General features: G+C 43.1%; 1 protein-coding gene across 11 annotated transcripts in view; it reads left to right on the top strand.

Annotated features, from left to right (window-relative positions):
• Nucleotides 1-15,272, top strand: part of KCNMA1 (potassium calcium-activated channel subfamily M alpha 1) — an 898,917-nt gene that overhangs the window by 699,093 nt on the left and 184,552 nt on the right. For all 11 annotated transcript variants that reach the window (XM_045022993.1, XM_045022996.1, XM_045022994.1 and 8 more), the window contains exons 11-14: nucleotides 5,411-5,516; nucleotides 6,773-6,855; nucleotides 9,268-9,337; nucleotides 11,351-11,506. In XM_045022993.1, the coding sequence (XP_044878928.1) occupies nucleotides 5,411-5,516; nucleotides 6,773-6,855; nucleotides 9,268-9,337; nucleotides 11,351-11,506 (415 nt within the window). The remainder of the gene's footprint in view (nucleotides 1-5,410; nucleotides 5,517-6,772; nucleotides 6,856-9,267; nucleotides 9,338-11,350; nucleotides 11,507-15,272) is intronic.

Genomic DNA, 15,272 nt, shown 5'->3' with positions numbered 1-15,272 from the left:
AGTATCAATCCATGAATACTTTCCAGTCTTGCTGTCAGTTGCTATTCTTCATTGATTGCACATTATCTGGTAGTTCATTGCAATATATTTTGTTAGATTACTGAGGCCTAAAAATCAGTTTCTAAATATTTGTATCCATTATTAATCTGAATCAGTGGCTTTCCTAGGGCAGGCTCAATATCTTTCTATAAGAAAGTCTCAAGAATCTCCAGGCAGTTCACAGAATTTTTTCATTTCTTTTCTGCTCAGTGGGCCCAAATTCTGCCATCAGATGCACAAAAGATCTCACACTGACTTCATTTGGAACCGTATGCATCAAAGGGTGATATTTGACCCTAACTGATTTTAGTTAAGCCTCAGCAAAGACTGCATTGGTCTGGTATACAATTGCTAGATTGTTCAATAGGTGTTTGTGTTGTGCTGCATCCTACAGCAAGTGGAAACAAGTCAGCATGGAAGAAAAAAGGAACAGATTGGCCCTGCCTTGTTAGTTAAAACTTGACACTTAAAAACAAACAAACAAAAAACTTCCTACCATTCTCAAAATAATGCTTCTGCAGAAGAGGAGGCCTGACCAAGTATATTTTATACATGCAGTTAATAAATTAAGGAAGCAAATTCTGTACAAAGAATGAGAAGCCTTGATCTAATAGGAGGTACAAGAGAAATAGTTTAAATAAATTTCAAATTAATTAAATAATTAGTGAATGATAATTAATGAAGGATAATTAATTAAATACACATATCTGAATTTTTGAAGAAATAAATACAGTCGAACCCATTTATCTCGACCTCGGTTAACTTGCCAATCCTATTAAGTCGACGTTTTAGAAGTGGAACCGCCAAACTCCCTCTTTGTCTTATCGGTTTCTCATCGGTTATGTCGATTCTTTCTCGCCGAACCCTAATATCTCGAGCACAGAAGAGCGCCGAATTTGCCACTAACCGAGGTCGAGATAAATGGGTTCGACTGTAACTCCGGCGGCGGCCCTGCCCGGCTCCTGCCGCATCCCTCCCCGGCCACGCGACTCCTGCCCTGGCCCCGGCTCCCCAGCCGCGCGGTTCCCCAGCCGCCCGGCTCCCCGCGTCCCCGACCCACCGTGTCCCCAGCCGCCCGCTCCCCGGCTCCCCAGCCGCGCTGTTCCCCAGACGCCCGGCTCCCCACGTCCCCGGCCGCCCGCTCCCCGGCTCCCCAGCCCCGCGTCCCCAGCCCCGCGGTTCCCCGCGTACCCGGCCCCGCTTCGCCGGTCCCCGCTTCGCCGCCCGCCCGTCCGCCCGGCCCCGCTTCGCCGGTCCCCGCTTCGCCGCCCGCCCGGCCCCGCATACCCGGTCCCCGCTTCGCCTGCCGCCCGCCCGCCCGGCCCCGCTTCCCCGGTCCCCGCTTCGCCTGCCGCCCGCCCGCCCGGCCCCGCTTCCCCGGTCCCCGCTTTGCCGTCCGCCCGGCCCCGCTTCGCCGGTCCCCGCTTCGCCGCCCGCCCGCCCGGCCCCGCTTCCCCGGTCCCCGCCCGGCCCCTCATACCCGGTCCCCGCTTCGCCTGCCGCCCGCCCGCCCGGCCCCGCTTACCCGGTCCCCGCTTCGCCTGCCGCCCGCCTGCCCGGCCCCGCTTACCCGGTCCCCGCTTCGCCTGCCGCCCGCCCGCCCGGCCCCGCTTACCCGGTCCCCGCTTCGCCTGCCGCCCGCCCGCCCGGCCTCGCTTCCCCGGTCCCCGCCCGCCCGGCCCCGCATACCCGGTCCCCGCGGCGCCGGCCGCCCGGCCCCGCATACCCGGTCCCCGTTTTGCCTCCCGCCCGGCCGCCCCGCCCCGCTTACCCGGTCCCCGCTTCGCCTGCCGCCCGCCCGCCCGGCCCCGCTTACCCGGTCCCCGCTTCGCCTGCCGCCCGCCCACCCGGCCCCCCGTACCCGGTCCCCGCTTCGCCTGCCGCCCGCCCGCCCGGCCCCGCTTACCCGGTCCCCGCTTCGCCTGCCGCCCGCCCGCCCGGCCCCGCTTACCCGGTCCCCGCTTCGCCTGCCGCCCGGCCCCGCTTACCTGGTCCGGCTTCGCCTGCCGCCTGGCCCGCTTACCGGGTCACGCTTCTTTGGCTGCCCGGCTCCGGGTCCCCGTCCACGGCCGCCTGGCCCCGCTTCCCTGTCCCGCTTCGCCGGATCCAGCCACGTGCAGGCACCGCGGTAAGGGGGCAGGGAGGGGGTGTTGGAGAGAGGGCAGGGGAGTTCAGGGGTGAGGGGGTGGATAGGGGTTTATCTCGATCATCGGTTATCTCGACGCTTTTTGGCAAACCCCTAGGCCGGCGACATAACAGGGTTCAACTGTACCATGACAGATCAGATCATCCCTGGTTATCCTGATTTTAACAGCATATTTGCCAACATTGAAAAACTAATGGAATGTTGAGAAATAAATCTTGTTTTCCTATTGGTTACCACAATTGTTCCCACCTACTAGCATACTTAATAGTACTTGAAGCCACTGGACTTCAGACTCGTGCTCCTTATATTGAAGAAAAACTCAATAGTTTGTCACTAGATTTATAGATAAGTGTATTTTAAAGAGTGCATGATACTCGGAAATAAGAAATAATATTCCAACACATATTAATAAATACTGCAGAAGTTTTCTTTGGCCCTGGATAGTAGTTCTAAGTTTAGTTTATGGAGATTAATTTCTCTCATGCAATCTATGGGGAAAAACATGTTAGGAATGCCCATTCATAGGTATGTGTATTATCTATCTTCATCTCTAACTTTTATCCCTCATCTGTCTAACAGTTGCAAGCTAAATTGCAGTAAAGCTGTGTTTTCTGATTCTAATGACATATTTCAAATATATGCTGAAACTTACCTAAAGAGGTGCATAACTGGCTGCTTTTCCAAACACAAACATCATGCAAGAGATTCTGGTGCATTTAATCTTCTCTACAGGAGATTACAAACCTGCAGAAGATGAATACATTTTACCAGTTTTATGTAAATTAACAGAAATAGCCCATTCCAATGACTTTGTTAAAAGATTGTTGGATTCTAAAATTTTGAAAAATAACTGGCATTATCCTGTAACAAGAAGTGCTCCATGGTACACTGCTGCTCTCCACCTCCCTTTTAGCTGCTCATAGAGTCTGAACAGTTTGGAGAAGTCCAAGATGCACTCTGTATTGTAAAAATGAATGAGATGATGAGCACTGAATTATATAATCCATGTAGATCTATGAAATTGGTGCAGTCACCCCCAGGTATTGGGGCTCTCTGGTTTTACTGTATTAGACAATGACTGCTAGCAAAACAGCAGTACTACAAAAATAAAATGCTGTTGCACAGACATAGTGATGCTGCAAGCAGATAGAAGCAGCAATTGCTTTACATTATTTAAAAATATATGTTATCTGGTAACATTAGTGATCGTGTTTAAGTCATGTATTTTCTGTCAGTTAATGACTGACTGGGCCACAACTTCTCCGGCCAGTCATTAGTTGCCTGGGAATGCCCTTCCCGTCAGCAATTTTGCTTAAAGGTAGTTTCTGTTTGTCACTAGCATCCCATTTCACATAATTCAACATAAAATTGGCATGTCTTAGGGAGAGGCTATTAGAAATAGCTATTTGCTTGAGAGAAATATGGTGTTAACTGTCTTTTCCTATCAGGAGCAGCATGCATTTCTAAATGCCATGAGCTGTTTTTGAATAAGTGATATTAATGCACTTAGCAGCAAGCAATGCACTTTCCTTCCTGTCAAACAAAATGATTAAAAGGTTAAGAATCATTTGTGATGATTGGATAAAGAAAGTTGAAAATGCATAGAGTTGCTACCTGGCTGATTTTATAATATTGCCGTTCAGTTGGAGTAATGGATACAGTTGATATCCCCTGGTAACTGCTCATGTTTTATTAGGGTAGTAGGGAAGTTGCCTTCTAAGTGACCACGTGGAACTTAATTTCCAAAGGGAATCTGGAGGTTCTGGCACAAAAAAAGGTGTGACAAACTTGCACCCACAATTGCATATGCACTTTCAACAATAGTTTATAGAACTCTGGTAACTGCCCGTGCACAGGATGGGTGGCTAAGCTGTTACTACTCATTTGAGCATGCATTTGCAGTAAAAGCACACACAACTGCAAGTAAACATTTTATTTTATTTTATTGATGCTGTTTACCTGGCAAGTAAATGCTTGCTTTGTTACTAAGAGAGCTAGGTAGGTGTGGGACACATTTTTATAATGGATTACTTTTCATTTGACTACCTGCTTATGTGAAAATGACCGCTGGTCAAAAATGACATGACAAAATGATAATGAATGCACTTAGTAACACTTAATACAATCTAGAGGTATTATCAGGTCCTCTTGGTGGCTGTTAACCTACTGTATGAATTATACAGTCTGAGTGTATGACTGGAATTACATCGAAGTGCAGATAGTTAACTGTGTGGTCTGGTCTGAGTGAGCAGCCCATACACTAGGCAGATTTTCCTTTCACTTAAATAATAAGCTGCTGCTTTTGCATCCTTTGGTCTTCAATTCACGTGCCAGCAGGGACAGATTCCTAACGAAGCTGAGGAGTTTTTAGGGCTCAGTATTGCTCTTGTATATATGAATTGATGTTGCTAAGAGCACATCTTTGATGGATAATTTTGTTCCTATTTTCTAGGTTTGTTTGTGTTTCTTAATTAACCTGGGAGCAGTAGAGTTAATAAATAATGCTAGCTGCCAATATGGACCTTTTCTGTGCTGTTGTGTATGATTCCTAGATCAAAGCTGTGCCAAGCAGTATGGATACTGCATCTGTGTCAATGATACAGAATAGTTACACATCAAAGAGTGTAAAGCACCTCACTGTGTTTGAATTGATGGGAGCTGCTGTCACCGTTCCATGACTAGCTGTACGTCTGTCCCCTTTTCTGGTCTCTCTCAGTGCACTCCCTTCAGATGTTAGGCCTCATGCCTTTGTTTGTCCTTGGTGGAGTTCTCCAATTCTTCCTCTCTTAGACGATCTCTGATCTACATTACCCTACATGCCAACTATGATTACTCAGCAGGCTTGACCAGGTTAGGCATGTGTGAGTCTTGCTTCTGACCAGTGGTTAATATAGGCCACTGGACAGCTTTCTCAAACCAAAGTATTGTTTACTCTTAAAAGCAGGAGCAAAGCACAAGATAAGAGAAAACAGCTAACCCTGTAACCCTGGCAGCTGCTACATTCAGGGAAGCTGGTCTTACCTCCGTTTGGTAAGCCACATTCTCATGTAAGTGGGGACATATGTAGTGAAAGGAATGGAGCTTTGTTAACAGTAGGTGAGGCCCACTATTTTCACCCCACAAGAAAAGTATCAATGGAATTTCAAACAGTTTAAAAATGAATACAAGAGCGGGACAGAAACGTTGTGCAAACTGACTTCTTGTTTGTTTTTCCCCCCAATGCAGTATCTCCCCTAACCTTGAGCTGGAAGCTCTTTTTAAACGACACTTCACTCAGGTGGAATTTTATCAGGGTTCAGTTCTCAATCCGCATGACCTGGCAAGAGTAAAGGTAATGATTCTGTTGATTCTCTATTTCTACTAGCTGTCTTCTCTTAAATAAGCAGTTTCTACCTCCGATGCAATGTCCACTGAAGTTAATGGGAATCTTTTAGTTGACTTTAATAGGAGAGGTCCTATGGTTGTTAATATTAATGTTTAACATTTTAGAACTTGAAGTTATAAACATTATTGGCACGCTTGCAGAGGGGCAATTAGAAAACGGTTTGTCACCATCTTTCTATTGTCAGGTGTCCTGAAAAAGTAAATACAATTTGAGATATTTGCTAACTATAATAAGATGGCTGTATTGGTTAAAGTACCGTACTCTATGCTAAATAATTCTATCCTCTTAAAGCAAACCCTGAAGCTCAGAAGAGTAAAAGATACCAAACTTATATGCAGCATTACCCGATTTCATGTCTTTCTAATGGGACGTGAACAAGCTCCTTAAATCGTAAAGATCTTTGCCTAATTCTAGGTTCTAGTGAGCAGAAATTAGGATTTTTGCCTGTTCTGGCTACAAAAGCTATTCAGTCCATTTTTACACAACATACACTGAGCTGAGCTCCAATCAGCAGCATAAAATGATGTCCTTGTAATGGCTATAAAATTCAGTCTTGTTATCTTCTCTCTTCCATCCCCTGCTTTACTGTGTGGGACTTGCCCAAATATACTGAAAAAAGTCATTTTGTTATATTTTAAATCTGCTGCTTTATGCTAACTAGACTAAGATTGATGATTGTAAGTTATTCAAGTAGATTAACTTTGCCCCTAACATCAGTTATCTATTATTATTTTTATTATGTTATCGCCCAAAGACCCAACAGCAGCTCTGACCCTGTTGTAATAGTCACTGTACAAACAACAGAAAGACAGTCCCTGACCCTATGGGTTTAGGAGTCTGACCTGCAACATGGAGTTTTAAAACTTTGGCATTTAACCTCTTGGTGCTTCATTTTCGGTATCTCTGAAATAACACTAGTAATCGGTGGTAGTAGTAACAACTAAAGTATTTACCTACAATGAGTACTGTAATGTTTAATGTTTGGAAAGTGTTTTGAGAAGTTAAAAGTGATCAGTTCCATGTAAGCATTGGCACTGATATCATAAAGAGTCAGAATCTACATTTATAAACACAGCAAAAGCTATAAACTGTTGTTCTTGGTCCTGGAGGAAGAAGCTGATTTCTTAGAAGCCGGTGGCTGTGAGAAGAAGTTGGAAACAAAGGTTTCTATTTATGTTTGCTTTATTTTTTTGGTGTCTCAGATAGAGTCAGCAGATGCATGCCTAATCCTTGCCAATAAATACTGCGCTGACCCAGATGCTGAAGATGCCTCCAATATTATGAGGTAACCTGAAGAGTTTTTGAATATGGTTGTCATTCTCATTTCTGACTAGCAAATTGCTGGTGTCTAGGCAGACCATACCCACGTCTGTTACAGTTGAAAACTTCTCACAGAATTGCTTCCAGAGACAGGGAGTTAAACTGGGGGAGTACACAGAATTGGCTCAATAGTGTGGAGATGGAAGAAGTATAAGGTGGAATGGCTGGCTTGGGTATAGTGTGTCCATGAGGATGAAAGGAGGAAGTGCTAGCCCAGGTAACCAGCATAGGTCAGCTACAGATCTTTTTGCAGTCAGTACCACAAATTTTAATCTGGAGAACGAGGATAAAACGGATGCCCACATAAAAAATGCCTTTGTGTGCCCTGTGCTTTCTACACGTTGCCAGCATTATAGGGACCTTAGTGTCCCAAACATATTATCCTGTGCATTGGGATCAAACATATTTTAGTTCAGAATCCAATATACAGATTATCTTCCTACTTGCAGTCTTTCCTTCAACAGATATCTTTACTGGTGTCCTTGCAAGGAAAGTCCAGTTTTTCTTGGTATGAGTTCCTGTGCATTCCTCTCTGATCAGTAAAGGGAGCGATAGCACGCAGGATTTGGTTTCACATGGTGGGGCTTTTTTGTTAGGGTTTTTGGGGGGCGGGGGTTAGGGGGAGGGAGCCACCTTCAGGATTCCAGTTTTATGGAGCAGGTAGTTGTGTTCATAGCTGTATTCTAAAAAGAAGCCCTATATTCAGTGGGGGTCTGAAGTTCCCCTCTTTTTTTTTTCTTCGTTTGTCTCATCTTTTAGAAGAATGGAGCTGAAAGACCATATTAATGGTGTTGGCTCTCCCAGGCAGCAGAGGTAGAACACCCTGCACCTCTATGCCATGGTGGGGTGGGGATGGGAGGGATAGCTCCGTGGTTTGAGCATTGGCCTGTTAAACCCAGGGTTATGACTTTAATTCTTGAGGAGGCCATTTAGGGATCTGGGGCAAAAATCTGTCTGGGGATTGGTCCTGCTTTGAGCAGTGAGTTGGACTAGATGACCTCCTGAGGTCCCTTCCAACCCTAATATTCTATGATTCTATGCATATAAACAGTATTTACATAGCAAGGTCAATGGTTACTGTTCTCCAACCCCATTAACAAATATCACCTGCTCTTCTAAAACCTAAAGAGAAAAGATGCCATTGTTAGTCTCACATAGTGGGGGAGAAGTAAGGAAATGGCAAAAGTAAGTTCAAATAAGGTTGAGTCCTCCATTATTTGTATTTCGCTCATACAGCCTTAGTTTTAAGGAGACCAGTCTGCCCTTTTAAAAAATAAAATGTAAAAGATCCATTAAAAATTAGCTAATACAATGAATTGGCCAGTGTCATAAACCACTTTTTTTGGCCTGTCAGATGCTTGCATTCTGTGAGTTGAAGGTAGATACAGGAATACAATTTAAAAAAAGAAAAACAGGAAAACTTCACCGGAAAAAGCCCAGTATGCCTAGAGTGTGGGATGCCTGTGGAAGGAGCAGGGTTTAAATATGCTCATTTCATTTTCCAAAACGACATTTGGGATGTCATGGGAAAAACCCTAGTTTGATTTTAATTGCAATACATAGATTAAAGAGTATTCCAGATGCAGATTAGTGTGTTCTTAAATGGATTCAATATGTTTTAATGTAATAAAACGTAAAAGTGTTACTGGAATAGAATTATCTTGTGTGATCTCACAATAAATGAATTTGATTCAGTAAAACTGAATTAATTAAACACTTCAGTGGGAAATGGGACATTAATAGGGGGAGGGGAGCATCACACTCTTCTCTTTGCTCTTCAATTCTCCTCCCTAAAAAAAAGAGATTCAAACAACTTTATTGGACAATTTTATTCTCTAATCTTGGGAATAAGTCAGCAGTGCAAGTTTTCCCCGTCTGCCAGCAATGCACTTCTGGCAGCATACTATTGTAATAAACTGTTGCTCTCAGAAGGTATGTGTACTCTGCACACTAAACCTGGGCTCTGACTCAGGTTGGAGCCCAAGTCCCCCTTTCATCCACACACAGATCAGTCTGACTTGAGTCAGCAAACACTGAGGACCCAGGTTCTTAGAACCCTGATGGAGGGGTAGATCAGATCCCAAATCCAGCTGTGGAATGGGTCCAAGCCCTGTCATTTTGCAGTGTGGATGCTGGTCAAGTCGCTGGTCTGAATCAGAAGGGCTATGTAGTGCCATGTGTAGTGCTGTGTTAGCATAGCTGCGAGACCCAGGTCCAGAAATTGTAAACCCAGGTTTACAGTGCAGTGTGGATGCTCAAACAGAGACTCAGAAACACCAGGTCCACAAGCCTGGGTCTATAGGAAAAATGGCAGAGTGTCCAAGATGTCCACCAGCTAAAAAGTTAATTTTTTCTTTCTTTCTTTTTTTTTTTTAAGAGTAATTTCCATAAAGAATTACCATCCGAAGATAAGAATTATCACTCAGATGCTGCAGTATCATAACAAGGTAATGAGAAGACCAAGGAGTCTCGCTCTTCAGAGCTACTGCAGTCTCCCACACCCACTTATTTTAGCTGCCTAAATGGAAAGCATTTTTCTTTCTCAGTAGGAACATGTGAATACAAGTTCTCATGGAATCCACTAAAGAGTTAATTCTGTTGTGTTTACATATGCCACGGACCTTATCAGAACCCTAGGATATTTGTTACCTTGGGGTGCTGAGCTTCCACAGCTCCCATTGATTTCAGTTGGGCTTGTAAGCACACATCTCCTGTGAAATAAGGCCCAACTTGATTCACTAAACCATGTATGATGCTTGTATTACCTATACAGATAGGAGAGTATATGGGATTACTGTAGAACAGTGGTTTTCAACCTGTAGTCTGTGGAACCCTGGGGTCTGCAGTCTATGTCTAAGATTTCCAAAGGGGTCCACACTTTCATTTCACCTTGAATGGTCTCGTGAAATATATATTAACTTCTATGCTAAACAATCTGTTCTATGTTGTACTTATTTATGACACTCTGATTAAGTTTCCCAGACCTGAAGAACTACTCTGTGTGGCTCAAAAGCTTCTCTCTCTCACCAGCAGAAGCTAGTACAGTAAAAGATATTACATCACCCACCTTGTCTCTCTATAACTATAGCTAAAGGAGTTTAGGTCTGCTCAGGATTGACCTGGTTTTACACAGCATGATTTTTGCTGCCTGGGTTGTCCCCTGAACATACATGAGTGGAGGACAGCTAACATATAGAATTTGGTCCACCTTCTTTTGTGGAACAGAATCATGCTATTTCTGTATTTTAAACACCCTCAATGGGAAGCATGTTGTATTAAAAACACATTTTCTCTTTATATTTCTAATGAAAATTAATGAGGAAATGAAGAAAAAATGATGAATGGTGATAATCAGATTATCAGGAGGAGGAAAGTATGAAGGACTCTATGTTTGTGTTCATATGCATGCATACATGTGTGTGTGATAGAATGATGAAAGTGGCCACTAGAGTTTTGCATTTCACAAAAAACCTCTAGAATGTTCTGTAAAATTTTGAGTTTCTTTAAATTATTTTGAGTTTGGCAAAACATGTTTTTCTCACAGTTTTTTCCAAGGAAAATTTGATATGAAATCAATTATATATGGAAGTACCCATATAGGTACCTAGCTGATTGTTTTTATCCACTATTTCACTATGCACTAGTCCCATAATCAAAAGCCTGAGAGAAGAGACTCCTTACACCAGGCTCTGTGCTTATTTGATTCTGGGGATGGGAGAAACCAGAAAAGTACAGGTTATATCATACTGTTCGAGGGCTGGGCTAGATTAAAAACCTGTAGTTGATTTCTGGGGTTTATGTGTGTTTCTTATTTGTCAGGGAGTAGCTGAGATTGCTGTAAGAGGGTGTATACACAGACCTGGGTGCAATGAAAACTTCATAGCATTATGTAACAACTTCAGTTTTGTTGATGGGCCTTACAAAGCCTCCCATCCAGTTGACAGAAGGTCACCATAATATGAGGTCTTGAGGGATGCTGGGAGGTTTTAAATTGAAAGGTGTGAAAGTGGAGAAGTTCCTGATACAAAAACTCTATTGAAAATATTTTGGTTTGGAGGAATATTGATTTAAACCCCCTAGTCCAGTGATGCTCAGACTGAGGCTTGGAAGCTGCAAGATGCTCAGACTGAGGCTTGGAAGCTGCAGTGGCTTTTTGGAGCACATGATATTAAAACAGTATGTGATTTTACTATGTTATTAACCAATTGTAGAATACTTGGTCAGTCATTTTCCTGTGAGAATAATTTATGAAACAATTAATTCACACTACTGTAGCTCTTTTGGGTAATGTTGATCACCAAGGTCTGAGTATCACTGCCTTAATTATATTTTTACCTTCTACAGGAAAAGGAAGTCCAGCACTAAAGGAAAAGATTAGCTGTCACTTGCTTGACTATTTCCTGTGTTAGCAGAATGCAGGGAAAGTATTTGGGGTCCTTTACCTGTGTTTCTTCCTTCAGGCCCATCTGCTAAATATCCCAAGCTGGAATTGGAAAGAAGGGGATGATGCAATCTGTCTTGCTGAGCTCAAGCTGGGTTTCATAGCCCAGAGCTGCCTGGCACCGGGCCTCTCGACAATGCTAGCCAACCTCTTCTCTATGAGGTCATTCATAAAGGTAATGTCTTGTCTCATTAGAGTGTGTTAGCCTGGGATTCAATTTGGCACGGGGTTGAGTAGAGAGCACAGCTTAAACTCAAAACAGATAGGGACACATTAACCAGTTTGGTGAAACACACACATACATACACACACACATTCTGTTATAAATTGGGCAGTGGGCCAGGTTCTTAAAAAATTATGTTTTTATTTTTATTTGGCACATCTATGGCCATTAAATGATTGTTCAAAGCACAATCCATTTCAATTTTTTTTTTAGATAAACCACATGTTTATCTATCAGGAAAGCCTCTGCTGTTAAAACAAAAATATGATTTATATGCATCCCATATGGCACCAAAGCGCCTAGAGAAAAAGAATGATCATTTTGCTCTTTTACATCAAGTGGCTAGTGGACCTCTCACTGTGAGAATAAATATGGACCATGTGTTTGTACTTAAGCCCAAACCTCCTACAACATAATTCCTTTATTTATTTCTCCTCACTCAAAGAGCCCCTTAGGGCTTTATTTGCAAAAACTTGTAGTGCTGTTGTTCCCACCCTTTTGGGGCAACAGTACCATCTCACTAGACTAAGGGTACGTCTTCACTACCGACCGTATCGGCGGGTAGCAATCGATTTCTCAGGGATCGATATATCACATCTCATCTAGACGCGATATATTGATCCCCGAACATGCTCCTGTCGACTCCGGAACTCCACCAACGCGAACGGTGGTAGCGGAGTTGACATGGGGAGCCGCGGATGTCGATCCCGCGCCGTGAGGACGGTAGGTAATTCGATTCACGTAGCTGAAGTTGCGTATCTTAGATTGATCCCCCCCCAGTGTAGACCAGCCCTAAGATCTCACCTGAGTTAGGCCATGTCTACACTAGCACTTTTGTTGATAAAACTTTTGTCGCTCAGGGTGTGAAAAAACACACTCCTGCATGACATAAGTTTCACTGACAAAAGCTCCAGTGTGAACAGCACTATGTCGGTGGGAGACACTCTCCTGCTAACATAGCTACTGCTGCTCATTGGGGGTAGTTTAATTATGCCAGCGGTAGAGCTCTCTCCCATCAGCATAGAGCGGCTACAAAGGAGACCTTATAGTGGCACAGCTGCAGTGGTACAGCTGGGCCACTGTAAGGTCTGTAATATAGACATAGCCTTAGTCAGTGTTCCTTTCCTCTTATTCTGTTTTCAGGCATTCTTGCTAGACATAGAGGTTGGCCAGTTTCCAATCCTGTATTTGTGATCAGGGGCCAGGACATGATGGAATGTGAGGTGGGCCATGGCTCCTGAAGTCCATCATGAAAGTGGGCTGGGGTTTCCTAGAATACCAGGTGGGAAAGCCAGGAGGACTGTGGCCAGTTTGGGTGCACGTTCCAGTAGTTGGGAGCCTTCGGTGCAGTGCTGTCTGATATTTATTCTCTTGGCATGAGATAGAAGCTGGGGTTTCTGAGGGCTCTGTGAGAAACTTTTTTTTGAAGCCCCCAGAATGTCATCATAGATCCTCAAGGGCTGCAGACTCTAGTCTGAGAAGCCATCTTAGGTAAGTATATGTGGTCAGAAGAATTCAGCTTTTCAATATGGAAGCCAAATTATATGAAAGCAAACTTGGCCTCCTCACTTTAACATGTGCAGTTAGACCCTTTGCTTCTTTTATCAAACCATGAACTTTAACTCCTTTGTCTTCACAAGCTCAGCTTTGCTGAACTCTCTCTAGTTCATTGGCATGCTGCAGCTCTGAAGTTAACCACCTTCCTTCTTTTATCCCCAAAAGAAAGTTTAGCAAACACGAAGCAGGTGGTTGTCTCTTCCTTTAATTATATTCTTTAGGACTGCTGTTCACTTGAGGGTCTCTGTGTTGTCCCTTGCTCTGCTACTAATATTTGTAACCAGAATCTGGCACACTCAAGGGTGCTGAGCTTTTTCTGCACCCACACTGGCATATACCAGCTTCCTTGTGGCACCTTTCTAGGGACGGGCCCTTCTCTTCCCTTGCTTTTGACCCCTTGTGTAGGCCAGCACCTCTGTTCAGTTTCTGCATTCCTTTGGGTCGGAGGTGAGTCAGCCTCTCTCAGGAAGGGCATGTGTGTATCCTCACTAACCACTGCCCCAATGCAGGTTACTTTAACTTTAAACAGATTTCACTGAGAAAATTGGGGACAGCATCAACAAGAAAAAATCATGGCTTGGGAGGAAACTGTACCACCTAGATCTTGTTGTTACAATCTGTCGATTAAGCAGGATTAAAAATTGTGCATCTTGACATTAATTTGTCCCTCTTGCCATCAGCATATGTCTCTTTCAAGGCTCAGTGGGACAGCAGCAACCTGTTCTGCCAGTCTCTTGTCCCTCTTCAAGCCACCCATTCTGTATTTCCTTCATTTCATAATGTCTTTCCTCCATTTGTACACTCCTTTTCAGCAGTGTAATGAGATGGGACTGATTGATCAGCACTTGGTTACCCTTTATGATTTCTACTACAACCTACAGGCCCAATTCTGCAAGGCTCTGAGAACTTTCACTGAGGGTTTACAGCATTCTGAACTTCCATTGGAGTCAGATGGAGTCTTGCTGATTCTGACCAGGTGTTTCTAGTTGTATAGTATAATCATGGGAAGACTGCCTAATTTGGTTTATACTGAGGCAGCAATGTTGCTGATTCTTATTGTACCTGGCACTTAGATACTATTGTGCTGTGCAGAGTACAATGAGTGGATAGATCATAATTTCTGTTATTCAGTTTCTGAGAGGCCAACAGGCAAAGAGAACATTTCTGTGCTCCTAACAGCAAGCTATTCAGATTCTGCATCAGCAGTGTTTTAGGATTAAAACAAAAATATATTGTTTTATCAATGTTTTGAGAGAAAACAGTTAATATTGTTTAACATCAATTTCTGCCAACATGACTCAAAAACAAAGGATTATTCATGTGGGTAACTGGGTGTAGATATTATCAGGGAGTTCAGATTTCTGAGTTTGTTAATATCTGGGGCAAAACAAACACATGAGAATTGATGCATATTAACTAAAATCAAAATCTCCACTCTGTCAATGCCAAAATGATGTTGACTGTTTTTAATTGAAATAACATTCTCCCCAACACACACAAATTTGTTTGATCTCAGTAACCATTAATTGATAGAAATTGTGAACCAATACAACACTCAGAGCCTTTGCAACTGCAAGTGGACTGTGATGATATGGATTGTCAGGAAGGGCTATATAGGAGAGGAAGAAATACATTCATAAGCTGCTAACTGGGAGTCCCTTTCCTTCCATTGCAAAGTAGCACTCTTTCTAGAACATTTAATTTAAGAACTGTCAGACCTTTACAAATTCTTTAGGCAAACATTATTAGTAGAGTTTTGTACATATGTTAGAACATTGCCAAAAAATCTTACTGAAACTTCTGTATTAAAAAAAAAAGTTTGAGGTGTGTTCCCCATTCTTCCTAACATGATTTGAAAGTTATTTAATATGTTGTAAATGTTTGGTAAGTCAAAGACAAATGAACTTCATTGGTGGTGATCCCACACACATTTAACTTGTTATACCTTAGTCTGCAGCAAAATGATTTGTGTAAACTGTCTGCCCAGCATTAAAGATAAAACAAATTTATAAACCTCAAAATGTTATATTTAAATCTAATATTTTCCTTTTGGTTTTATAACTGTAATCTCATATGGAATATTTTAGTTTGCTCTTGGCACGAAATTGAACCAAGGGAAAATTACTTCAAAAATGTTGCATAACATTCAGTTGTAACAGAA

Source organism: Mauremys mutica, chromosome 7 (genome assembly GCF_020497125.1).
Source record: "Mauremys mutica isolate MM-2020 ecotype Southern chromosome 7, ASM2049712v1, whole genome shotgun sequence".
Lineage (NCBI taxonomy): Eukaryota > Metazoa > Chordata > Testudines > Geoemydidae > Mauremys > Mauremys mutica.
Note: the sequence above shows the minus strand (reverse complement) of the source record. Positions and strands in the feature narration are given on the sequence as shown.